This window comes from Camarhynchus parvulus, chromosome 4, assembly GCF_901933205.1.
Source record: "Camarhynchus parvulus chromosome 4, STF_HiC, whole genome shotgun sequence".
NCBI classification, from domain to species: Eukaryota; Metazoa; Chordata; class Aves; order Passeriformes; family Thraupidae; genus Camarhynchus; species Camarhynchus parvulus.
This window is the reverse complement of record NC_044574.1, coordinates 7148381-7174699: the sequence shown is the minus strand read 5'-3', so window position 1 is coordinate 7174699 and position 26319 is coordinate 7148381. Positions and strand designations below refer to the sequence as shown.

The 26319-nt window shown below is 41.3% G+C and overlaps 1 protein-coding gene across 6 annotated transcripts in view; it reads left to right on the top strand.

Annotated features, from left to right (window-relative positions):
* The window catches only part of CTBP1 (C-terminal binding protein 1), a 235946-nt gene that overhangs the window by 144936 nt on the left and 64691 nt on the right, over nucleotides 1-26319 (top strand). For 4 of the 6 annotated variants that reach the window (XM_030947040.1, XM_030947039.1, XM_030947042.1 and 1 more), the window contains exon 1: nucleotides 24766-24972. The exons of the other annotated variants lie outside the window; for them this stretch is intronic. In XM_030947040.1, coding sequence (XP_030802900.1) covers nucleotides 24933-24972 — 40 coding nt within the window. In that variant the 5' untranslated portion in view covers nucleotides 24766-24932. Of the gene's footprint in view, nucleotides 1-24765; nucleotides 24973-26319 lie in introns of those variants that run through there. 6 annotated transcript variants of the gene reach the window in all.

Below are 26319 nucleotides of genomic sequence, written 5' to 3'. Positions count from 1 at the left end.
TGCAGAGGTCCAAGTGTGCTCCCTTGGGTCCCAGCATCTTTGGGGCTCTGGGCTGTGCATGTGACTGGGCTCAGAGGGATTGCTGTGTTTCCTGAGAGAGCTGCCCAGCACAGACCCACACTGCTGTGTGAGGAGTGCCATGATGATTAAAGGGTTAAGGATAAGAAAAGCACAGGAAATGTTATTGCTCTATGTTTTTAAGAAAATGGTTTTTTATTTTCAGTTGAGTGGGGAAAGGAATGAAGAAAAACATAAAAAAAATAGTCTTATCATTGATTTCCAAAAACACAAATCAAGTGTTTGGCTCCTTGGTTTCTGCACAAGTGTCCTCAGGGTCTGGGGTGAGGAAAGAGGGGGAATTCTGTGGACAAATAAGTGTGATGCCTACATGTGAATTATTGTAAATACCAATTTGAGGGGTGAAATTCCAAACTGTTCTGGTGTGGAAAGCTGACTGGCTTCACGTTACTGGCTTGGCCAGTGATGGATTTGTTTTCATCAACCAAGTGACTTCAACTGTCTGTGCCTTTTCTTCCCTTTGCCTTATCTCCTTCATCTCTAATGGGAGACATTTGCTCATTCTGAGCTCAGGCCATGGGGCTGTGATTTCATCTGGCACATTTAGATGTTACCAGAATAGGGATAATAATAGGTTGTTTGGAAAATTCTTAAGATACCCTATCTCTCAGCGGGTTGATTTTTCAGCAACAAACGCAGGTTTCCAAGTTAATTTTGGTTCCATTGCAGTGTAAGTGCCTTCTGCTGCATGCAGAAGCTTCATGTCTCTCTCAGATACAGAGTTCATAGATAGATACACCTCCCAAAAACCTCTGTGTGCACATTTTTATTGGATGAGCTCTGGCTTAGAAATGGAACCACGCCATCATTGTGTGCATGTGAGGTGTATGTAATAAATGGGAGAAAAACTCCATCTCATTTAGAGTTTATTTGCTGTCTCTTCAGCTATAAAGTCTGTAGTGTACAGTCAGCAGTGGTTGAGTCTTGCATGCATTCACTGCAAGAAATTCTACAAGCTGTTGAGTTTCACCATTACTAAATATAGCACTCACTCTAGCACTCTTCAAAATATTTAACAAAAAGGAAAGTTTGTTTTAGTAGTGTTTGGCATTTTACAGTCTCATGATAAGCAAAAGCTTTAGTTGTACCTTAATACTGATTTGAAAGTAAAGTCTGTAATTTGATTTGTAAAATAGATTTCATTATTGTGTATACAAAATTTCTCCTATTTCTTGTAAAGACAGAAGTATTTACAGAGAGTAAAACTTGATTTACAGTTGTACTTGAAACTGTTGCTATAAGAACATAATGTAAAAGTGAGGTAAAACTAGTATAAAAACATGTTTAACTGATATAAAACTAGTTTGGGATTAACCATCTGCAAATATTCCTTCACTCTAAACATAATGGACCAACACCAGGGGCCACAGATAATGTTAATAATTAAATGTGTTTGAAAATACAGCAAATGTATTTTTGCATACCTGTAGCAGTTCCAACATACACATTTTTCATTTTACCTATTAAATAAAAGAGAATACCATCTGCTTTTAAGAGAGGTGTTGTTACCAGAAAAGAAAACAAAATAAAAAGAAGTGAAATGTGCAATAGCAGCAATATTTTACTTCTTACTGTTACTTTCCCTATAATCAAATAAGCTCCAGCTGCCAGGACATTTATCTCATTTGTCAGGATGTCCAAGTTGTTCTCATCACCCACCTCAAATAAGTCAGCCTGTCCACTGCATTATGTTTACTACTCAGCTGGCCAGAAGAAAACCTTCTTGGAAGAGACAGATGGTAAAGAGATAGTAGGAACTAAATAAGTAAAACAAAATCACATGTAAACTTGTTATTTGTAAGTACATATTGGGGTTTCTTCCAGAGGTCGTCTGGCTTCTTGTAGTTGCTGACTCCATTAAAAAAAATGAAATGGATTTTGTTTATTCCACTGAATTTGCACTAGATTCATAGTGCCAATTTTCAGTGTGTTTTCTTTCAGGTTTTTTTCTCTTTCTTTCAATTTTTTTTTTCTTTTCCAAAGAAAAGCAGAATTTCAGCTGCTCTGTCATTATTAAAAAACCAAACACATTTTAAAAAAAGTCTGTAGAGAAACAGCCCCCACTCCTCCCTGAACTTGCTGGTGTTACAGTGCAAAATTATAACAACCCCGAAAGAATACACTTCCATATAAATGACCAGTTAAAAATACTGTTCCCAAGTTTTTATTTTAAAATTTTAAAGGTTTTCCAGGGTCATGTTGGCTATTGGCAGTGAGGAAATCCAGCACAGAGGGCAGGTTAAGGGGTTTTTGGAGGGAGGCTGGTGTTTCCAGCAGTGCTGGGGACACACTGAGCTGTTTGCAGGGAGCCACCAGAGTGGGTCTCTGAAGGTCATGGTCCTGGTTGATTTTACTGGCCATTCTTCAGTAGGGTGTCTCAGCCTGGGCACAGTCATCTTCAACTGACAGTGGCTCAAAAGCCATTTTTGTGGCTATTCTTACAATCACAGAGTGGTTTGGGTTGGAAGGAACCTTCAAAGATGCTCAGGTCCATCCCCTGCCCCAGCCAGGGCCGCCTTCCCCTAGAGCAGGCTGCTCAAAGCCCCACCCAGCCTGGCCTTGAGCGCTCCTTCAGTGCTAATTAAAAAGATGTATTTGTCAATGATCCTTTCCCCTTAAATCTTCATGGCAGCATTCCCACTGTTTTCCTTCTCTTCCCTTCCTCTTTCCTCCCTCAGCACCTTCAGATGAATATTTCTGGGGTTCGTGATTTTTGCTTTATTGATAATGGTGTTTTGGGTTGGCAGCATTCTTTGCTTTGTACCTACCAAAATCTGGATGGAAGAGTTTAATGGATCTTGCACTGCACTGTAACAGTCAGCAGATTCAAGAAAAGAAAATTAATGACAAACCACTTTGCACTTCTAGAACTTTTGCCTCTGGCAAGGAAACCATTGATTATCTTTTTGTGATTGAATTGGTTTCTTTTCACGTAGATACTTTACGTCAAAGTAGTTAAAAACTTGGGATATGTACAAAATCCAGTGACTGACTTTTATTTTCTATACAACATGCAAAATCCAATTTTAAAATAATTTAATAAAATGTAGATTCAATATTTAATTTTTAATTTCTCATTACTCTTTTAAAATACAGAAGTTACATTGTGTTGATGCTATTTACCCCATCTGTTTCTAGTTTTTAAAAACTGTTTTCCCTTTCATCCATTTTTATTTTTATTTAATGGACTAAATTTCTTCTCTGGTGCTCTCAGTGCTACTTTTCTTGAAATACTTATTATAAGCTCTTGAATTTTTGTATTGGTGGACTGATGGACCATGTAAGCTATTAGAAGAACTGAAAAGTTAAATTGTAGGAGTAGCACTGAAAATGTAATTAGGTGAAGCTTTTGTAGCTTTGGGTATGACCTGTAATGAGGAATTCTGTATAATTCCTATTTCCTTCAAAGGAAAACTGCTTGGTTTTAGGTGTGCAGGTCAATACTTAACCCCCCACCTGCTCCACCATTTGAATATTGCTCAGAATTACTCAGCCTGTTGCCACGTTTGGATGTTGCAGATAAAAACAATATTCTAGAACCTTCTGTGCCTCTCATGTTGCCCACTCAGGGAAAAACTGACATCCTGTTCAGTAGAAATTCAGGGTTTGAATGGTTCAGATATGTATTTCAACATTTGATTGTGCTGTTTGACAGATTAATTGCATTTTTGTTTGCCACCTGCACTTTGTGTTGCATCAGGCCGTGTATCTCCAAAAGACACGTGTTGAAAGGTCTGATGAATTACAGTTTTCCAAATAACACAGCACTGACACCCCATAATATTCCAGAGGGGAGAAGTGTGATACTTGTTTTGCAAACACTATTTTCTTCCTTTTCTGTGTGTTGTTAGTTTAGCTTCTTGATTTTCCCTGGATTAAGTTAAGGAAACAAAGATTGCAGCGGCAATCACATAGGCACATTGCCTCTCACAAGTATCGTTTGTAAATAATTCAGGAAAAGAATTACTTCCCTGCATTCAACTGGAGAACAACTTAGTGAGATTGACTATATTTTAATCATCACATTTGTGCCTTCAGTTGCTAGAAGTATTTTGTTATGGTTATAAAAGCTGGAAATTAGAACATAATGCTTCTGCCTCATACAAAACTCACAAACACCTCTTTAAACATCCTGGAGATGGCCTGGCTGCATCCATTGAATTTGTGTTTTGCTACCCAAACACTGAGGGGTTTTCTTGACATGTCACAGACACAAATTTATGCAGATGTATTGTTTGTAGTGTGTTCCACTTCATCTGCTCTGTAGAGTTAGTGGATGTGACCTGCAGTGTCTCATCTAGTCCAATATTTCATCTTCAGAAGGAAAAGCTGTTCAAATCCCCATGGATTTGAGAGGTGCCATTTGGTCATTATTGTTCCACTTTTATTTAATGTCTGAAGCAGGAGGAACACTTCTAATTTTGCTTTATATTTCAGTTTCAAAGCTTTACCTGAAATACAAAATTAATTTAAGAATCACAGAATGAATCATAAAATGGTTTGGGTTGGAAAGGATGTTATAGATCTCATTCCAATCCCCCTGCCATGGGCAGGGATATCGTCCCACCATCCACTAGACCAAATGGAAGAACAAGATGCATCCAACCTGGCCTTGAATATTTACATGATTGCTCTCCTTTCCTCCTTGCTTTCCTCAACATTCAACACAATGTTTTATGTTCTTGTTTTGGGGAGTCCTATTGTCCTGTGCCTGTAGAAAGCCACTATATAAATTATTGTTAAATGCCTGGTTATACCTTCTAAGCACGTCACTCATTTTTAAAATCATTTTAAGCTCCAAACATGCCAGTTATTCAACAGAGAGTAAATATTTACTTCCTGGAGGTGTTGGTTTGTTTTCTGGGTTTTTTTAATCAATGACACAGCTATATTGGCCTTCCCTTTAGTTTGAACATGAAATGGCCATTCCCAGGAAGAAATCTCCTTGTTCAACACCCGACAGAAAACTCAAGTAAATCCGATGACCTGAGGGTCTGTTGTTTTCATACTGGTCCATGTTGACATGAAGTCTGTTCATCTTCTTTGCAACCTTTGGTGCCAAAATATTTGTGCTCTTAAACTGAAGGCAGAAATGATGGAAATCCTGTTGACAGGTACATATAGTAAAAGCAAGAGTGGAAATGTACATTGCTGTTTTCCAGGAGATCAATAAACCTGAGTTGCATGGGCTTAAATATGGTGGTGCAGACCCAAAATGCAGCAGGTCTCCAGGATCTTCAGCTTTTCCTTGTCTGGGGTGTGATGGTGCAAGAGGGGGAACAGTGGATGTGGGCTTGTCTGTGTGCTTTCTGTGGGAAGCAGACAAATCTCCCTCTGTAAATTGGTTTTATTCTCAGCTGGGCAGTGGAGATGTTCTGCTGCTCCAGTGGTGCCCTGTATGAGCCTGCACCCATCTGGGACCTAAATGTTGGGATGAGGTGCACCAGTAAGGGGTTTGGGTGTCATAAATGCTGTTAGCTGTGCAGTTCTTCCTGCAGGGTCTAGGGAATGGCTTGCTATGCTTAAAGACTTTTCTGGTCCAGTTTTCTTGAGCGTGTTACAAAGTTAAGAATCCATTTAAACAGCAGGGGGAAGAGGGGCAGAAAAGTTTGAAGTTGGGTTCCCTGGAGGAGGTTCAGTTTGAAATGTAGAAGCAGTGGTTTGTAACAGATTGGTGTGAGCAATTCCCACTGACACCAGCAGCCACCAAAGGATGGAGGAGAGAAGAGCCAGCAGGAGGTTCTGAACTCTGGAATTTGCTCCTTTTCTGATCAAAGTCCAGATATTTTTATTTTTAGTATATGTTTCAAAACTTGAAGGGTGCTTTTGTGAGACAACTGTGGTATTTTCTTATTATGTTGAGGGAAATCTGTGTGGATTTTCCAAAGTGACTGTGATGTCTGTGATTCCAACTCATGAATTTGTTATAGAAGTCCACATCGTTTGTTGGTTTTTTGGGTTTTTTAAAGTGATCAAATCACAAAGTATGTAGGAAGCATAAATCTGTGTATGGAGTTGTGAGAAATGTCATGGGAATTTTCAGTCTGATACAAATGAAGTACAAATGAACCCAACTCAGTAACATCAGGACTTAACAGGTCCTTTGCATCAGAAATACGACACAAAAATGTTACTTTCCACAGGATGATTTTTTTTCCTCTTGCATCATCTCATGGAAATGTCAAAATTTGCAAAATTAGGTAATTTTAACTATGGAAGTTAAGAGGAGCAAACCATTAGAATTTCCATGTGGAAAACAGCAGGAGGGAGTTTGAGGGTCAGGAGAGACCAGGTGAGGTTACTCAGGGCAGGATGGCCAAGCTCACTGACTTCTTTTTCAGAGCAGCCCCAATGCCTTGCCCTGCCCTGGATGGAATGGAGGGAAAGTCCTCCTTCAAATATTTTCCTCTGAAGAGCAATCTCAGTAAATTAAAGTTATAAGTGTAGTGGTTTCAGGTACAAATCCCACCTTGGCACAGTGCCCTACTACATTCCCGTACTCAATTCAAGGATTTAAATCTGAAACCTTACCTCTTTTGGGCTGCACTCCTGTGATTTGGTCCATGTGGTTTGAGATAGGAACATCAAAATCACTAATGTTAAATGCACTTACAAAAAATTATCTAAAATAAGTGATTAGGAATGAAATGGCCATATTTTTATGCATTATTTATAGACAAATATTTGATAACCTGACCACATTTTTCATCTCTAGGGCAGTTTAATTAAATAAAACAAAATGTAGAAAAAATAAATTAGAACTTTATTTAACCCAAGCAAACTTTTTACTAGAACAGAAATCAGTTTGCCATCTGTTATAATTGATGGAGGTCTAAATTGTCTTTTTTTTCATAGGAACATTTAGCAGACTGAGCTATATTTAAATCACAAGGTTTGTACTTAGAACATCCAGAAATTAGGTTATTATTTATTAAAAGACCCACTGCATTCTCATTTCAGTAGTGATGAATGCAGGAAAACTTGTTTCCATCATCGAATTTTCAAGTACAATTACTTAGCTGTGCTCATACAATTACTGTTAAAATGTCATATATAAAAATGACTGTATAATCACATTTACAAAAATGTACCACAGGATGGTATTTCTGTGGATGCTGGAAGAGAAGACTCTAGGAAATACTGCTTAATCTGGGTTGTTGTGTTTTTTAATTGCCCAAACTGCACCTAAAATACTAAAAATGGCTATTTTTCTGAATAGTCACCTCATTGTTTGTAGTGATAAGTCCAGATAAGTATTCAAGAAGAGGCCTAGGCAACAGTTAAATTAAATTTTAGAAGCCACATTCTTCTTAAGAGCTGTAATTTTGCTCCCAGTAGGCCTTTAAATGCTACTCACATGCTGCCTTCTAAGTCCCATTATAGATGTCAGTGCTCCTTAAGTTTGGCTTTGTTTAAAAAGAAAAAAAAACCCCTTCTTTTTGAATGAAACGTGCAAGCAAATCATTAGATTAAATTGCTCAGGAAATGATATGTGTAAATTGGATCTGCAGAGTCGTTACACAGCCTCCAGTAAACTTGGAAATCTAAGGGAATGGTATGGGTGGAAGAGGGGAGAGGCTGCAAAGGAGGAATTTAGAAATACTGCCCTGGCATGCAGGGACAGTGTTAGGAAAATCAAAGCTCACGTTGAGACTTGAATGTCAAAGGCAAGGAAAAGCTTCTACAACTACAGGGGTAGTATGAGGATTGGGATGTGTTTCTGGGGACCTGATCCAGAAGAGGGTGACAGGGAACAGTCAGCATGAATTTATCAAGGTAGATCCTGCTGTGTAGGCAGGTTCACTTTGGTGGAAATCTGGCTGCATTTGGGGATCAGGGGACAGTGGTGGATAATGTTTTCCTCAGTTTGAAGGAGGCTTTTTGTCACAGTGTTATCCAAGCTGGGGGTGTGTGGTGGGATGGTTGTGTCAGGTGGGCAAGCAGAGGGGTAAAGCTCTGGTTGGATGATGGGGCTCAGAGGTTGTGTTTAGTGCCATCTACTCTTTATTTTCTGGAGTGCAAGTGGAAGAGGATCTGTTGTGTTAGAAGATCTTGCTTGTTTAACAATTGCAGATGAAGGCAGGCAGTGATACAGAGTGGAACTGCAGCTTTTGACTACAACCATATCTCCAGATTTCAAAACTTTTGTGTTTCACTTGTTTAGTTTACAGAGTAACAGAACGGTTGGGGTTGAAAAGCCTGCAAAGATCATCTTGTTCCAACGCCCTTGCAATGGGCAGGAACACTTTCCACTAGACCAGGCTGCTCAAAGCTCCCTCCAACCTGGCCTTGAGCACTGCCAGGAATGGGGCAGCCACAGCTTCTCAGAGCAACTTGTTCCAGTGTCTCACCACCCTCAGAGTAAAGAATTTCATCCTTAAATCTACCTAAACCTACTCCCTGTCAGTTTGAAGCCATTCCCCCTTGTCCTGTCACTCCATGGCCTTGTCAAAAGTCCCTCTCCAGCTCTCTTTAAGCCCCTTTACTCACTGGAAGGTGCTTCAAGGTCCCCCTGGAGCCTTCTCTTCTCCATGCTGAACACTCCCACCTCTCTCACCCTTGTCCCCAGAGCAGAGGGGCTCCAGCCCTCTGATCACCTTTGTGGCCTCCTCTGGCCTTGCTCCAGCAGATCCATGTTGTACTTGTGTTGGGGGCCCAGAGCTGGAGGCAGCTCTGCAGGTGGGGTCTCTCCAGAGCAGAGCAAGTCCCCTCCTTTGATCTGCCCACCCTGCTTTGGATGCAGTTCAGGCCACAGGTGGCTTCTGGGCTGAGTGGACATGGCCAGGCCATGTGGAGCTTCTCACCCCCCAGCACCCCAAAGTCCTTCTCCTGGTGCTGCTCTCAGCCCATTCTCCACTGCAGTCATGGTGAGAGGCCTTCACTGAGAACAGGTCTGCACTGAGCCTGCTGAAGGAGAGTCAGAAGTGTAGGACAAAGCCAGTGGAGATTTTATTCTCTCTATTAAATTTATTAACACCCTTGTCTTGGAAGCTCTGTCAACATGCAGGGAAACAGAGAGATTATATTAATCAATCATTAGTTAAGGTCTGAAATACAAGCAAGGGGTCAGGTTCTGCTAAGCCCTTGTGGAAAGATGGGACAAGTCTGCACAACTGTGCTGCCCTCACCTGACCATGGGCAAATGGGTAAACCCTGGTGGGAGGGTGGCTGCAGTAGCAGCAAGCTCTGGAGTTTGGAAGAGTTTTCCTGGAAAAGATTATTCCATGGCAGAAATCATCCCCTTCTGCTTTCTGAGACTGATGTCAGCAGAGACCGTTTTTTCATCCTATAAATACTTGTTTAAAGTTCACTTTTTCCCTTATCATCTTGCCTATAGCTAATTTGTAATGGAAGAGAGAATTTAGCCAAGAGAATGTGTGGTAAAAGGTTGTTCTTATTTTGTATTTTGTATTGTTCTTATATCTGTATTTTGCTAAAAATGAGTTACCAAGACAGTTGATTTTAAGGCAGGCATTATCCAGGGCAGGGTACAGTACTGATTTAAACATTTGTTTTATGATGGCATATGTTATTCCAATAGTTGTAGCAAGCATTTTAATAAAATATGGATTTATTTTACTGAAAATCTTTCAAAGTTTTAGTACAGCTGTGAGCTGAGGTTTATTTTGGCACACTCAACTGTTCTGTCATCTCCATTAAATGTTTAATTGAATCCCTCTAGTTTTTCAGTTTAATGTCCTGAAAACTATTGTCTGAATAACAGTGATATTGTTGTTTCATGTTCATAACTATTTTAAGAGCTATGAAAAACAAAAATTAGCTTGTGTTTATATCATTTTATGTAGTAAATAGTTAAAGATTTAATTGGAAAATTCAGTCTTAGCATATTCAGGTCTTGCATACCTGGATGGCAAATCTTCATTGAGTTCAGGAGCATCAAGGAAAGGAAAAAAGACTTCTCAATTTTCTCAATAGATTGGAAAACATGAAAATTGATAATGGAAACTGTAGACCTGTACACAGTTCACACTTACTTCCTGTACCATAACTATTGCAGAAGTGGTAAGTGTGTGTTGTGCTTCTCAGGTCCCAGGAAAATATTTGATTATTTTTTTAATCCAAGAAATGTTTTGTGCAATTAATAGTAGCCCTGTGGGGGAGGATGAGAAGTCAGCTTTGTGGCAGATTTTGGTTTAATTTTGGATTCAGAGGATCTGTGTGCCTGGACCTGAGGGGTGGGATGTCCATGGCACAGGCATGGTGAGTTAAACACGTGCAGGTCTTTACTGGGTAAAAATTAAGGATGAGAGAAGAGCACAGCCAGATGGAGGCACTGACATTTATTATTGATGGCTGTGGTTGTGATTGGAGTACAGTTACACAGATTGCTAAAAGCTCAGAGATAGCCATCTCATAGGGAGAAGGATTGTCTTACATCCACTGTGTTTAATTCTTCTGTACAACATAGGTATATCTGGCTTTAAAAAATAAATGCATAAACCACACTGGGGTTGACAGTCTTTTCTTGATTCTAACAGTAGGTTTTTTGGTGGGGGAAATGCTTTAGCAACACATGAATACCATTTTTTTTATTTTAATTTCTCCTTTCTGTATGCCATGATTAATTTATTACTGTTTTGGTGATCTTTCCAGGTTTTACCCAACAGAATTCTTATTACAGCTTTTACAGGTTAGCTTCCTAATTGGATTTTTGTTTCAAAATTGAAAGTTTTTTTCTTAATCTTGACCTGCCAGGTTTATCTACCTTTGAAAGGACCACTCCTCTCTCATCAACTCTGTTCATCGTGTAAGAGTAAAACGTTCAGCTCTAGCAGAAGTCAACAAATTAAAGTATCACATCAGCCTTCCTTCAGTGGAAGGCTGATGTGATACTTTTAAAACACAGTACTTGTATTAAAACAAATGTAATTTTACAGACCTCCAAGTTTATATTCTATTTTTTTTTAGCAGTAGGAACTTTCTGGCCATAAGGGGGACCTGTGTTCATGGACATGAGACAGATCAGGGAGAGTGCAAACTGCAGGTTAGATAATCAGCCTCCTACAGATGCTATAGGGTGTTCCTTTACAGGAAAGCACTGTCTAATCTTTACCATATCCTCTGTGAAACCAGAATGATGCCACACTGCTGACACAGCTGAGATCAACACCATGGATGAATGTGTGCCTGTCTTGGTCTCCTTAGTCATATGGAGAATGACTCCTCAGTTGTAGTGGGATATCTAAATATTTTATGGATTTGCTCTGACAGCGAGCATGAGTGTTTAATAGGCAAATATTATACACACTTTAAAGATGAGGAACCTGGATACATAGAAGGGAAGTGGTTTAGCGTCACAAGGTTGATAGGAGACTGGTGACAGAATCAGGAACTTTGGTTGGTGCATTAATCCTTCTAATTTCTCCCAGTTTTGAGGTGCCCCTGTTACCTTACAAAAGCGACTGCCAGCAGAATTTCTCCAGGCTCTGTCTTGTGCAACTTTTTGCAGACTTGAGTGGAAAAGTCTGAGCTGTGTCATCAGTTAGGATGTCAGCAAGTTAAATACCAAAAATTGATGGGCAGCAAACAGTTCTGCTTGACAGAATACAAGAATAGTCTTGCAGTGCTGAGAGACAACGTGTTTAGAAAAGCACTGACTGAGCTAAATCTGAGCAAGGCAGCAGTGTTGGTCCCTCAGGACTCATTGCCATTATGTGCTGGAGGACATTTCTGCCAGCAGCATTCCCTGTGTGAGGTGATGAAGGTGCCACAAACTCCATCTCATTCCAGACTGCTCTTGGAGCACCCAGCACTGTGATCTGTTCATTCATCACTGGTTTCCTTCCAGACATCCCATTTTGGTGCACTTGGATACAAAAGTGCATGAGCCCCAGACTATTTCAGTTATTGAATGGCAGTAAAAAGAACTTGTTATTAATTTAGAACTAAAGTCCCTAAGGTCAGTGTTTCCCATGCTGTGTGGGGCTTCCCACTGAAGCCCTGTAGAAATGTCTCTCCTGTTGTCTGTGGTGCTCTCAGTGGGATCACCATGAGCTCTCTCCTGGAAATCAGCTGGTTTATGGTAAGACATCTCTCTTCATCCCAACTTCTCAGTAGTAATTGCTTTTTGTTAATGGATGTCAGGAGCAGGGGAAGACTGATATCAGGAGATGATGTTCTGTGAGAGACAGCTCATCTGTTCTCTTCATTCCTGGAGGGAGTGAGGCAGTGACCAACCATTAGTCAGCTTCAAGTTTTTGGAGCTGTAACTCCCCAAAGTGCAGGATCAGGAAGGAATTACCAGGTTACCTCAAACCCTCCATATCTGATATAGTTCAGCCCCAGATGTTTTATTAGACTGTTCTTTCAGAATGGCATTTGAAGTATTCAGGAGATAAAGACATGACCATAACCTTTGTGGTATAGTCAGTAACACCCACTTGAACAACAACAACAAAATAAGCTAGAAAATACAGACTTTTGAATGAGCTTCTAAGCTGCTCAGTGTTATGATGTCTTTCTTTAAGATTGGGCAGGCTTTTAGTGTCTGGTATTTCCCCTTGCAAAGTCTAATCATGTTATCTCTCAGGGATTTTTTGGCAATCTGAGTACATTGTGTTCTTCAAGGCATTTTTTTCTCCAGCACTGAGTTTTTCTTTCTGCTGCCTTTTGCCCATACAGAATATGGATGCCAGAGCTGGCAGCAGCAGTTCACTATTTATAATGTTGGTAATCCTGCCCACAATGGCAAAAATTTCCTCCATACTTGAATTTAAGGATTTTTTCAAGGAAACATGACTTCCTCGTGTCGATGCGTGGTTCTTGGAGCTCACACAGTTGCACATCCCTTTTAAGGCTCTAATTCCCTATCCTGTCAGCATGACAGTAGTCTTTTCTAATGGCAAAGCTTTCCATCTTGGATTTATTAAAGCATGCTTTGTTCCTTTATTTATCTGTGATCCAAAATGACTGCATGATTGCACTTTTGCTATTATTTTTAGTCAGTTATTATTGTTTTTATGATGTTCCTAGTAATTTTTTTCAAAGATTTTCTATTTATGTCCACATTGTTGGTGAAGATGATGACAAATACACATTAGAAATATCTTTACTGAGAGAGTTTTTCATTGACAAATGAGTCCTAAGATAATTGATCATAATCCTTTAAATATGTGTTTGTTTTTATCAGCCTTGTAGAGCACTAACTTCTTAAACCAGAATGTCAGTAGTGTGCTAACTTGGACATCTTGCAAAGCTCTAATTTGTTGCATTTCATGGTTGCCTTAAATGAATTTGTTAAATATTTATGAATCCTGGTGATGAATGTAGTATAAGAATTAAGTTTATTAATTTCTAATGAAAATAATTTGCTATTTAGTAGAAATAATCAACAGTGTGTAAGTACACAGTGTCTGGATTTCATTAGTTGTTCATTCTTGTTGGCCAGATTGAGTTTAGAAATAAATTCTCATACCAGATGTGCCCAATGGTCCAAGAATTTCAACAATTGTTGAAATTTAATGTTTATAATGTTTATTAATTAATTGAGACCATAATCTAGTGTTAGGAAAAAGATATTAAAAAATAATTTAGTAAAACCCCCATAAAGTAGCCTTCCGGTAGAGAAAATGGACTTGGAATGTATTTATTAGTAAATATATTAAATACTTGGAATGTATTTATTTATTATTTGGCTCACTCCTTTGAATCTGAATGTGCATGCACAACTGCTCACAATTAGAATTATTTTTTCTAATGCATCTATGTGGGTGAGCTTGGTTTCTGGAGAGAGAGATGTTGCATTTAACCATGTAGTGAGTCATAAATATATATATATATAGTACAACTTGTTTGGGTCAGAAAGAAGTAGTATACTGTGATATTCTTACATTTCTGGTAGTGTAAGCTGCTCAAAAATCTGTTTTGCAATTATCTTGATTATTTAAGTTCTTTGGATGTCCTTGTGAGAGCAATAGACTGTTCTTTCCAGCTGAAATTATTTAGCTGTTTCTTTCCTCAGTTAATGTAGGGAGAGAAAATCAATATAGAAGATAATATTTTAGCATTAGTTGATCCTAGGGTCTTATTTGATTCCAGCATAGCAGGCTAAGTAGCAAATGCTCTTAGCAATTGTTTCTGTTAGTGGAATTTTGAAAGCACTAAGAGAAATCTTGATCCATGGAGACAGTACAGTAATTCACATTGACATATTTTCCCCATTTGCCACAGGGCAAGTGGAACTATTAATGCTCCTGTGCAAAACCTCTTTTCTCCTTTCCTCTTTTTTTATTAAGAGCAGAACAGAAACAGTGTTGATCCTAACAGTGGATTATATGTAAAAATTTAGACTGCCCTGCAGCCATCAGAGGGAAAAAGATTCAGAAAATTTGCCATCAGTGAATCTTTGCTTTTTTTCTAAATAGACCCCTGTTCCATGAGTATATGTGTATATATATATATACATAAATATATATTTATTTATTTACATTATGGATTTCTGTAGTGTTTTGGAGGTTTGATGGTTGTTTTAAGCAAGAAGGCATCTCTGGGGTCATGGAGCACGTAGCAGCAATTGTAAAATAAACTGTTTGAATACTGCATGTCCACATGAACTGACTCTAACAATAAAATATTCTCTGAATCCATTCTGTGCTCCACAATGTACAGTCAGTGCCCAATGGAGACAGCCGTTCCAATCATGTATACACAAGGAATATTTGTTATCCATTGTAGTATTTTGCCTGCAGCTTTGAGAGACCCAATTTTATCTTCCCTTAAGCAGCCAAAATGATGTCAGCATCAGCATGGTACTTTTTTTTCTTTGAGTGTTTCAAGAACCAAGAAATTGAGCTGTTTGTTGATAAATGAATGTTTATGTAAAATACATATAAATTTAAGCAATTTAACTCAGTGCAGTAAAATGGCCTTTGAAATGAGATTTAAATGTAAGTTCTTGAAAATCTGGTTGGTTAGATGTGCAGAAAATAACAGACAGTTGACTGCTAATAATGCCATAAACAATAATTAGGCTGTGAGGAGCAGTGTATGATAGATGACCAAGTATATATTATATATCTTCTCAATGTGCATCATCTTGGCTTTATGTTACCAAACTCTGTGTGTGCTATGAGATTAAAAGTTAACTAGGAAAAATTCCTGGATAAATTGGCAAACAATTTCTTTGGTGTCATTTCCCTTCCATCATTTCCTTTCCCCCTGCCGCACCCCCTTTTTTTTTTTTTTAAGAGAGCCAAGAGACTAAGCTTAGGTCACAAATGAGATGAGTTTGATGACCTCAGCCTGTGGCCTCTCAGACATCTGTCTACATCTGAAAACATCCATAGATTTTAGCAGAGTTGGAAATCTCCTGTCAGGAAAGATTCAGGAATAGAGTGGGAACACTTAATTCTGCTTGTGATTGTAAAACCTCAAAAAACAAATAAATCATCTTCTTCAGTACTTGGTATTTAGTAAAAGTTACAGTTATGATGCATAAAAGGAAAAACTTTCAAAATACTCATTGAACCAAAGTAGGGTTGTTTTTCTTTTTCTCCTTAGACTATTTATTATCTCCATGAATTATTGTTCATTCCTCTCTTGTGATAGTTCTTTCTGATGTGGGCTTCTCTGTGATGTTAATCATAGAGGTGCAGCCTCTGGGAAAGACACAAACTTTAACCTTTCTGGGTCACGGGTCTCGGAAGCCACTTCAGTTAGAGATCAGCACAGTACAGCCATACACAGCGTGTTCCCATTTGTTTCCAGGTCTTTCAGGAAAAGAGAATTAATTATTTATACCTTATCTATATACATTTGCTTATTATTACAGCTCAGTTGTCTTTAGCTTCCAGTAGTTAATTTAAAGTACATTTTTCCTAAGGTAACTTCATCATCTGTGCTATAACTTGCACTGTTCATAAGGCGTATCAAATCATTTTAATTAAGAACCCAATCTGTTTGCATGGAAGTATTTTCCTTTTTGTCTATGTCTGCTGAACTTTCTTCTTCCTGTGGTGATGTACAAGCCTGTACTGTGATCATTCTTCCAGATACATAAAATAATACAAATTAATAAGAGAGTATTCTGGTATAAGTGACTCTTCAGCTGTTCACAGAATTATTCAGGACCAAAGAAACCATAAGAATTTGAAGGAAAAAAATAGGCTTTATATACCTTAAGATCTTCCTTGGAATTATGTGATAAAAATGAAAACTTAAAAATTTTCGATTGCAGATATTTTATGTTTATTGTGTTACTTGTGATCTTGTAATTCAGATGGCACATCAAGTGTAGTGAAAAATAATAGTTTGTTACATAAAAGCAGTATAAGATACCCTGCTTCATGAAAAAGACAGCATATGTTAGGAAACCAAGTAATTGTCTTGATGAAATAAATGAGAAAAAAAAAGCAAGATATTCAACATGGTCTGCATTCATTGAAACTGCTTTCAAAAGGAACATAATGTTCCAAGTCCTTTTCTATTCAATAGTCTGTTCCAGGAAATTTACCTTTCAAAACTGTCACAGAATTGATTTTAATGCCGTTTGTTTTGCTCTGCAAGCCACTTTCTATCATTTTCCAGCAGTCCTGGCTCACTGGGGAGGTCCCTGGGCACTGGAGGTTTGCAAACACAACACCCATCCAGCAGAAGGGCCTGGAGGAGGATCTGGGAGCTACAGGCCTGTCAGTCTGGGCTTTATGAAAGGCAGGTCCTGCTGGACTAACCTGATCTCCTTCTGTGACACAGTGACTCAGTCAGGAGAAGGACCTGAACAAGTGACATGACAAGAGGAAGTAGCCTCAGGTTGTTCCAGGGAGGTTTAGATTGGATATTTGGAAAAAATTCTTCATGGAATGGGTGCCCAAGCATTGGAACAGCCTGCCCAGGGCAGTGGTTGAGTCACTGTCCTTGGAGATGTTTAAAAGACATGTAGAGGTGGCACCTGGGGACATGGTGTAATGGTGGCCTTGGCAGTGCTGGGTTAATGGTTGCAGTCAGTGATCTCAAACGATTCTGTTTATAGCTCAGGGTGAAATCTTTGTGGGCTTTCCACAGTGCCATTGTGAATCACAAATGCTGCAGATGTGTCAGCCCAGCCACCTTGCCAATGCCTGCCTGGCACAACAAGAGCTGTGTTTAAAATTGCACCAGTGATCCTGCTGTGTCGAGAGTAATGGTTGTTGTGAGATGATGGAGTTCCCAGAAGACACTTGTAGGACCAGAGTTGTGCTGTGCTGTGATACAAATTCAACAAAACATCCCTGTCAGATGGTGTTTTCCTGTGTAGAGGAATTGAACCGTTAAAAAGACAATGATTTAGCAAACATTTCCATGAGATGTGTTCTCTCTGCAGTATCTTCTTCATGTAATATGATAAGGCCTTTGGAAAGTTTATCCATTAATCTTTAAATAATACCATCCTATCATAATGCTCAGTGCTGCCTTAGTCTGTAAGTCAGGGTATTTGGCAGTACAGATCAGCTCAAATAGCAGTAAATCTGTTGATACTGATTATCACCTCTTTGAATCGCCTTTGCTTCTGTAGTGAAATTCTCTGTTACATGAATATAAGTAGTGTGATCTTTCTGCTAGGAGAACACGCTGCTCTCTCATTATTCAGCTATACAAAGGGAGTGTTTTCAATATATTTAATTTTTTTTCCCACATCACTCTGTAAATCACATAAATTGATGTCCCTTATGGATCTGAATTGTATCTTGGAGAATCTTGCATAGGGATAAGTTGCAGTTTACTTTTCAGCTATTCAGTTTTAAGTCTTGAGAACACGAAGTAAAGGAGCTGCACAAGAGTATTTTAGTTTAATAAAAGCAAAAAGGTGGGCTTCTCGATAACCTCCTATAGATGTTTGTTAGGAAAAGATAAAGGTATTAGGAGAAAGTTAAAAATATTAATGTGTTGCCAGGTACATGGAGGCAGAGAACATGGAATATGTTTCTTTGGCTGATGGGGAATGTGCTTTACACATGAAACCTTGCTACTTTCTTTTTACTGGTTTAAAACCATCGACCATTCACTGTAATGGATTGCCTAGCCTGTATATTGTTCCATATGTTGTAAATATGAAATTGATTTTCACTGCCCATCTCTTTGCTTACTGTGATTCTCTACTCTAGTTTTCCTCTTTTCTTAGAGTTCAAAGATCACTGACTGAAAATAATATTGGTATTATTTTTGCATATTTAATAGGATGTTTTTCTCATTTTGTTTACAAATTTCTGGATATACTTATTTTTAAATGAAATTAAATAATTTTAATCTCCAGGTAGAGCTTGCATATTTTATTGTTGTCATTAAATTATCTAGCAGTTATCAGTGGGCAGGTTTTACTGTGTTGAGGCAAATGTGTTCAGGTTTTTTCAGTGTGCCAGTGTCTTCTGTTGCTTGTTAGAGCTGCTGTGCTCAGTGTGGGTTACTGCAGGTACCCGAAGTGCTTGACTGATGGGGTGAGCTGCTGACTGGTGTTGGGGTGCAGCACGATCAGATTTTAATTGCAGGGGGATGTGATCAGTCAGGGACAGCCAGGGAGGTGCTGTGTGTCTCAGGAGCTGGTGTGGGGATTCACTAGAAGTCACTTTTTGCTCACCAATGAACCGCTTTCTTATCTTAGCAGTAGATGATAGTGGAATGCTGGTAGTGCAGTATTTCATGATGGTACAAAGCAGTGCTCAGTTTGGAAGAGGATGAAATTCAAGCCTGGTAACTTGTCATCATCCTGAGAAAATTTGACAAAGCAGGAGAGTTCATTTCAATGTCATAAATGTACATAATCCCAGTGTGTAGTTGTGCCTAAGGTACTTTGCAGCAAATGGGCAGTTTCATGTAACACTGTTCTGCTTTTTTCATCCTTTAGTATCCTTGCTGGTTTTTCAGATGGGTAAGACTTGTGCTAAGTTTCAGAGGAAACTCTCTAGCTAAATTCTTAGTGAGATATGGCTTTGATTTCATATGTGTTTAGTTTTTTTTGAGGGCATCCTCAGTCTTGTGGTGTGTGTTTGAAACAAGGAAGTATGATGCTTTCTATGCCACCTAGTGAATGCATGATAGTCACAAATGCAAATGTAATTGTTTGGGAACTTGAAAACTATCTCTGATACAACTTTTGCTTTTTTCCCTGGCTACTTGTTGTACAACTTTGATAAAAATAAGATGCCAAGTGTGTTAGAACTCAAGAGGAGGTGGAGGATAGTAGAGTGCAAATGACACTGCAGCTCAGTAAGACACCCCCAGTAGCAAGTTCACTCAGGACATCCACTGGTTCTGTTTAGGCCATTGGATGGTTCATTATTCTCCATATTACCTGTGAAATTGCCCCCCCCAAGCATGTTACTGAATCTGCTACAGACTTGTGAGTTTTGATCCCTTCAGTTGGCCTTAATATGTAGAGCTCATTTTTTTGCATGCAGAATGCAGCAACATAAAGAGTATCTGGTTCTCATTATAATTCTAAAGAGACAGTCAGATTTCATAACTATTCTGCATAGGTCAGAGCCTACTTCCCTTAATCATCTAAAAAATAGCACTTTGCTTCATGACCAGGCCCAGACTGATTTAAAACTTGAGAAGTAAATTACTACTCAATAATCCAGTTCTATAAAAGTAAATGCAGAATGTTGTTACACTGGTTCATTATGTTGAAAGCATAGTGCATTATAATTTTTAATGGAATGTGAGTGTAATATATTCTAAATGCCTTCTTTAACACTTTGGGAGACAACTGGATCTGTGGTCTCACCAACTGAGGGATTCCCACTGTCCACAGAATTTTGTTCGTAGCTAAATACAAATTTTTAAGATTTCATTAATAGCAGGACCCTCAGCTATGCCAGTTACACAGTTTGAATGAGCAAGATTTCAGACAGGTGAGGAGGAGAAAACCTTCCCTGGGTCACTAACCCATTTTTTGTCCTTTCATGTTAATTGGCTGCTCATTCCTGGGAACACAGATTGTGCTGCTTCTCCTTTACCTCATCCAATGTCAAATCTCCAAAGAAGCCCTGCCAGCGCAGAAGGGAGAGAGCCATATGGGGCAGGTTGCAATTGTTCCTTCAGGTCTGGATTTATTCCACTGTGAACAGATGGACAATGGCTGACGTCCACTAATGGTTCTTGATAGGTTTCTTCTGCTGTTCATCTCTGTCTTCTTTTTCTCTTCAGCCAGAACACAGACCATCCTGGAGATGATCTGGTAACTCCCCCTGACTAGAGGGAAAATAATCTGTCTTGTTTCACGACACCCAGAAAACGCAGAGGATTTAATTTGACCCTGGGTTCTTATGTTTTTAGCACTTGTATGAAGAGGGTGAGAACAAGAAGAATATCCCTTAGTAACTTAATACAGATAACATCAGAAGAGAGGGTTTTTTTGTGTTCAGTGGCTTGAAGGGAATTTATTCTTTCATTCATTCAGCTCACTACAAGCTTTTTCACTTTGTATTTCCAGCATAGACCTAGTAGAGCTGTTCCAATCTGAGAAAGGAGCAATGCACATTTGGCATTTCAAAAATGACTTTGAATGTTTGACACAGCTGAACTTCTTGTTCATTAAGTGGAACTTTAATCTACTACTTTCATCCTTCACCTTCTTTCTAACAGTAGGTGAAGGTCCTCTTTTTTATTTCATGCTTGCAATGACTGCAATTTCTTAAAGATGAGGTGGTTCTCTTTAGTCAATTATTCTTTTTTTTTTCCCATTTTTCCCTCAAAACCTGAAGATTTTTCTCCAAAATGACTTTCACGTGAACCAGAAAGCATTAACTTCTTGCAGAGGGAAGTTGCACACAGGGGAAGTTATAACTAAAAAAAAAGAAGCTGTAATTGAAATACGCAATTGCAAATCAAAGTAGGCTGATCTCTCTGTGTGTTATATAAACAAATGCTTCTCTGGATCTGAGTGAAAGAATTAAGGAAATATTTAAATCCAAACAAAGTTTTCTTTCCAGGTTTTAGATAAATTGGATTGACTTAGTTTGATTATACATTTAAACAATCTATTTTAGGATAAAGGTTAAGTGTTGGGCCCGCTTTATCCAACCATTCTTTTCTTCAGACATAAATCTCTCCTAGGATCTCATAATAGCATCTGCAAGATTTACTTGACAAAAGTTAAGATATTCTATTGAAACATAATCTTGCATTTTGATTAAAAATGCATAAAGGTTTTAAATTTATGGCTTTAAAAACTGTTACAATGAATGACGTCTGTTTGATAACAAAGCAAAATCATGCATGAAAGAGCCAGCACGCACGGCTGTGACAAACCAAAGAAAATCTGTAAGCACGCAATAGCAGTATCTTTGTGTAAGAAAATTGTCAAACTTCACTATACACTTCAGAAAACATTCAACATGTATCTTAGGGGGTAAAACAGCAAAACTTCCTCTTTCACTATCTTCAAAGTCACATCTGCTAAAGATAGTGAGCCCTAATGCACTGAATTTGTGAAAGCCCAAGGTCATGCCCTTATGGTTGCCCATTCTGAGGGGAATAAAACTTGTACTTAAATTATACATGTGGCTGTTAACAGATACACTTAAAACAATGTATTTGCTCTGCAGCGCATGTGCTCCTCCAGCTGACTCGTAAGAAGCCAAGAAACAGTTTGGGGGCTTTGAAAAATGCCATAATTCTTAGTGCAGGGCACAGAAGACACTCAGCTGTGTTACACTGCTGTTGAAAGAAGAGATTGCAGTAACAGCAGTGCCCAAATGCAGTAAGAGGATGGGGATTGTTAGGCTTTGTGAAAGATGTATTGTAGCCCTGTGAGCCATGGTGTAAAAGTTGTGAAGATGACTGAATGTGAGGTGATCCACAGGCAAGCTGCTGGAGAAAGCGGGAAGCAAAATGGCTGGGGACAACTGAAGGCTTGGCTAGAGTCAGCTCTTCTGCTCCTGGATTTTCTCATGTCCAGTCCAAAACTAGGCCACTGACAGCCATGCAAGGGAGGGGAATGAATTTGGGGAAAAATGAGCTGCATTTTCTGAAGCAGAAAGAGCACTGCATTGTGTTTTGAAGGAAAACTTCAATTTTGCTTGAGTTATTTTGTGTTCTTTTCCATCCTGAGAGTCTGCATAGTTTATTCTGTGGAGCAGGTGCCTTGTGGCAGGGTGCAGAGACCTTTTGGCTGGGGACGTGGGGTCAGATAACCTCTTTCCTTCAGCAGGTGCAACTGGGCTTGCTGCTGCTGCTGGAGGGAACGCTGTTGGTCCAGTCAGCATCAGCTGAGGATGCAGCCCAGGATGTTTTCCCAGGAAGCATGAACTAGTGATGGGTGTGCCAGGAGGGACCTGAGTCCCGTGTTACCTACAGTGTGTGTATTTGTTAGGTCTGTGTACAATCAGAAAAGGAAAAAGAGCAAGCATATGAATCCCTTCACGAAGTAGCGTAGAGAATACCAAACTGCAGTATTAATAACCTCCTGTTATTGAATCCTCCATCTGTTCATCATGCCAACTTATCCTCACTTAGAGCACTCCCCTTGTCATAATATTTTGCGCCACACTCCCCTCCCTCCCCGAAGCAGCAGTTCCAGTTTAGATCTAAACATTTGCCCAGTCATGTAACCCCACCGAGGACATGGTCTCAGTGCCTGGATCTGTTTATGTCTCTCTGTTAAAAAATGCAACTGAATTCTTAATTTAATTTTTGATTTTTTCCTTTTCCTCTAGTAATTTCTTTTTTCTGGAGATTTTCATATCCATATTGGTATTCACAGATATTTCTCTTGTGGTTTAAGTGTGTTTGACCTCCTAATGCTCATTCCTGATACTTTGCCACATGGCAACTGAAGCAGCGAGGGAGAAAAAAATAATTATTTTCTCCTTAGAGCTTTGATATGTATGTGTTTTTATATTTTGCTAACATCTATAAATGGCAATAAAGTGGTTAGCCACTTTAAAGTGATTAAACCCAAATTTATTTATACAAACCCCACATGAGGCGCTTGGCTAGATGCTGCCCTAGTGATGCACAGTGAGAATTTAGGGAAGCTGTTCTTTGAGGGATGTCTGAGACGTCTGTGCTGAGCCACAAAAGCCTTTCCCAGGAATACAGGAGGAAAATGAAGATAAATCAGAGGCTGCATAAACTTGTCCTGAGAGTTACCTCCCAATCCCGGTGGATAATCCCATGAAAGGGACACACTACCTGGGAAATGATGGGGGAAAACAAGTTTTTAGGGAGCTGGAGCCAAGCTGCTGAAGGCTGCCAGTATGCTAAAATCCTTGAGTTGTGCCCTGAGCAGATTCCTGAAATCCACACAACTCAGAGGCTGAAACCACCCTTCATAACCTCTGGGCTCAAATATTCCCCTCATAGGCAAACCAACTCCCAAAAAACCCCGGGGAAAAATCTACAGCCCTGTCCGTTCTCCCAGTGAATTGCTCTTGTTTGCTACCCAGGAGTGTCTGTCTTTATCCAAGCGGGTCCGGGTCCCTGAGGGACGCCGGGGCCGATTGCTGACAGGAAACGATCGTTTTATTTCTGGAAAAACCCAGAGAAGGGGACGTTCGCTGCCGGGCTGGGCTGGGCTGTGGGTGGGGACGGACAAGCGAACGGCCGCGGCTCCGCTTCCCGCCCGCGGCTGGCAAGGAGGAAGGGGCAGCTGTGCCAGTAGAGAGAAAGTTTCTGGGAGGGCTGGAGCGGAGCTCCGGGCGCTCGGGAGAGAAAAGCCGCGGGGCTGGAGGCGGCGAGGCCATGGCGGCCGCCGCTCCCTCACCGCGCCCGGGCGGGGCCGCCGTCACCCGACCCAGCGGCCGCGGGGGTGCCGCCACCACTTTGGTTCGCGTCGGCCGCCGCCGCCGCTGTTCGGGCGGGGAGGGCATGGCGGGCGCGGGGTGACCCGGAGGGACCGCGGCCACGTGGGCGCGATGGGAGCGTTCCCGTGGGGAAGAAATCGGCCTTGGATTCATTGACTTTGGGCGAATCGATGCTTTTAGAATTTCACCGCTCGCGGCGGTGCCGACCCTGCAAAGATCGCGGGGATAGTTCTGGATCAGGGGAGCTACAGGAGGCACTTACTCTCACCGGGGGCAAAAGTAGAGCGTTATGGCTTTGTTTTCATTCCTGTTAGTTCGTGAGGGAAAAGCCTTAGCCGGATCACACGTACAGCGAAACACCAGAAGTGCTGATGTTTTGGGATGGCAGGAACGGGCAGAAAGTGATGGGCAGAAGTTCCACCTGAACATGCGGGGGAACTTCTTTGCTGTGCAGTGACTGCACACAGAATACATTGTCCAGAGAGGGTGTGGAGTCTCCCTCCCTGGAGATGTTCCAGACCCGTCTGGACGCAATCCTGAGCTGCGCGCTCTGGGAAAACCTCGTTTGACCAGGGAGGTTGGACTCGATGACCCGGTGTGGTCTGTCACAAAATGACCCATTCCGTGACTCTGTGAACGCAGCCGGCGTTAACTTTGCCGAAGTTTGAACAGAACGGAACAAAACAAAACAAAGCAGTGGCGACATCGCGTCCCAGGGCAGGTCTCGGTTTCGCTGCGCGCGGCCGAGCCAGGCTCGCCCGCCCCGCTGTCTCGTTCTTCTTGGCGCCCGCCTAGAACCAGGAGATCGAGCCTGGGGGGCGCGGCGGCGGCGGCGGCGGCAGCGGCCGCTCCCCCCCACGCCCCCCCTCCGCCCCACCCCGCCCCTCCCTCCCTCCCGCGGGGGCGGGCGGGCGCGGTGCGCGCGGCGGCGGCGGGGACGCGCCCGGCGGCGGGGGCGCGCACCGAGGCGCCGCTCAGTTCGGGGGCGCCCACGGAGCGGCCGCCATATGCCGCGGCTGCCGCGGCGGCTCCGAGCGGCGCTGCCCCCCGGCATCCTCCTCGTCCTCACCGTCCTCCTCCTCCCCGCGGCGGGCGCGGACGGAGCGCGGCGCCTCCATGGGAAGTTCGCACCTCCTGAACAAGGGCTTGCCTCTAGGTAACCATCCGGCCTGCTCGCCGCGGTGCGGGGCGGGCGGGGAGCGGGGCGGAGGGGGGGACACACACGAGCGGCCGCCGCCGCCGCGCTTTGTGTGCCCGTCATCGCCGCTCCGGGCCCCGCCGCGGGCTGCGGGGCTGCCCTGGCGGCCGCAGCGCCGGCGCAACTTTGCCCGGTGGCTGCTTTTTGAGGTTGGGTGAAAACATAAAGGGAAATAAAAACGAGGGGCGGGGGGTGCGAGTCGTCCCGAAGTACCAAACTCAAGGGGCGCTGAAGCTGCGCCCCGGAGGGCTTTGGGGTGCTGGGTCCGCCGGGGCAGCTTTGGGGTGTTGGGTTCCCCACGGGAGCTTTGGGGTGTCGGGTTCCCCACGGGAGCTTTGGGGTGTCGGGTTCCCCATGGGAGCTTTGGGGTACTGGGCTCCCCAGGGGAGCTTTGGGGTGTTGGTTCCCCCTGTCGCTCGTGGGGTGAGCGGTGCCGGCTCCGAGCTGCGGGAAAGCTGGGCCGGTGTTTGGATAAACAGGAAGTTTAAAAGCGGCGTTTTATTGCTGTAAAAAAGTGCTTAAGGCCTGGCTGGTGGGATGGTTTTGGCAGAGCTGCGGACGGGTTGTGTGTCAGAGGTAAGGCTCTTCACCCTAAATCTCAATTTCTCTGTTTCTTTCTTTCGCTTTTATTTTTTTTTTAAGCATGCATTTATGGTGTTGTTTTTAAGGTAACATGAATAACATGCGCAGGGTGATGCCTTCAGAATTGCCGGGCATAAATTGTCATGTTATTCTGAAGGTGATTTTTTTTTTCTTGCCCCCAGACATAAGGAGACAGAATGTCGATTCTGTTTATAAACATTATCATTTTGTAAGCAAATGTTACCAAAAGAAGGCTGCAAAGCATAGAATAAGCCTGTTTACAGTGTAGATATGAGTCAGACTGCTGTGCTGCTTTGTTTTCCTCTAAAAATTAAATTCAAAAGTCAGGATTTAAGTCATAGAACCGAGCTGGACAGAATAATGGTAGAAAATATTGTTAGCAGTGCTGGTTTTTAAAATTTCACCTGTTGTAACTTAAATTGAACAATTTCACAGTGTTTTAGTACAAATTCACATATTTTAGTAAGTGTCCTTATGAGGAAGGCTGTTTGCTTTTAGGCCACGTTACAGCAGCTAATCATCCCTTTAGCCTCATTGAAAATAATGAGGCCTAATAAACTGAAGTGAGTGTGTACTTTCATTTCCAGTAAATTAAAATTAACTGTCATATTTGTGATGTGTGTACGTGTTTCAAGACCATTGCACTGATTCCTCCTCCAGGGTCTTAAAAGATGTAAATATTCTTACTTAGTATTCGAGCCC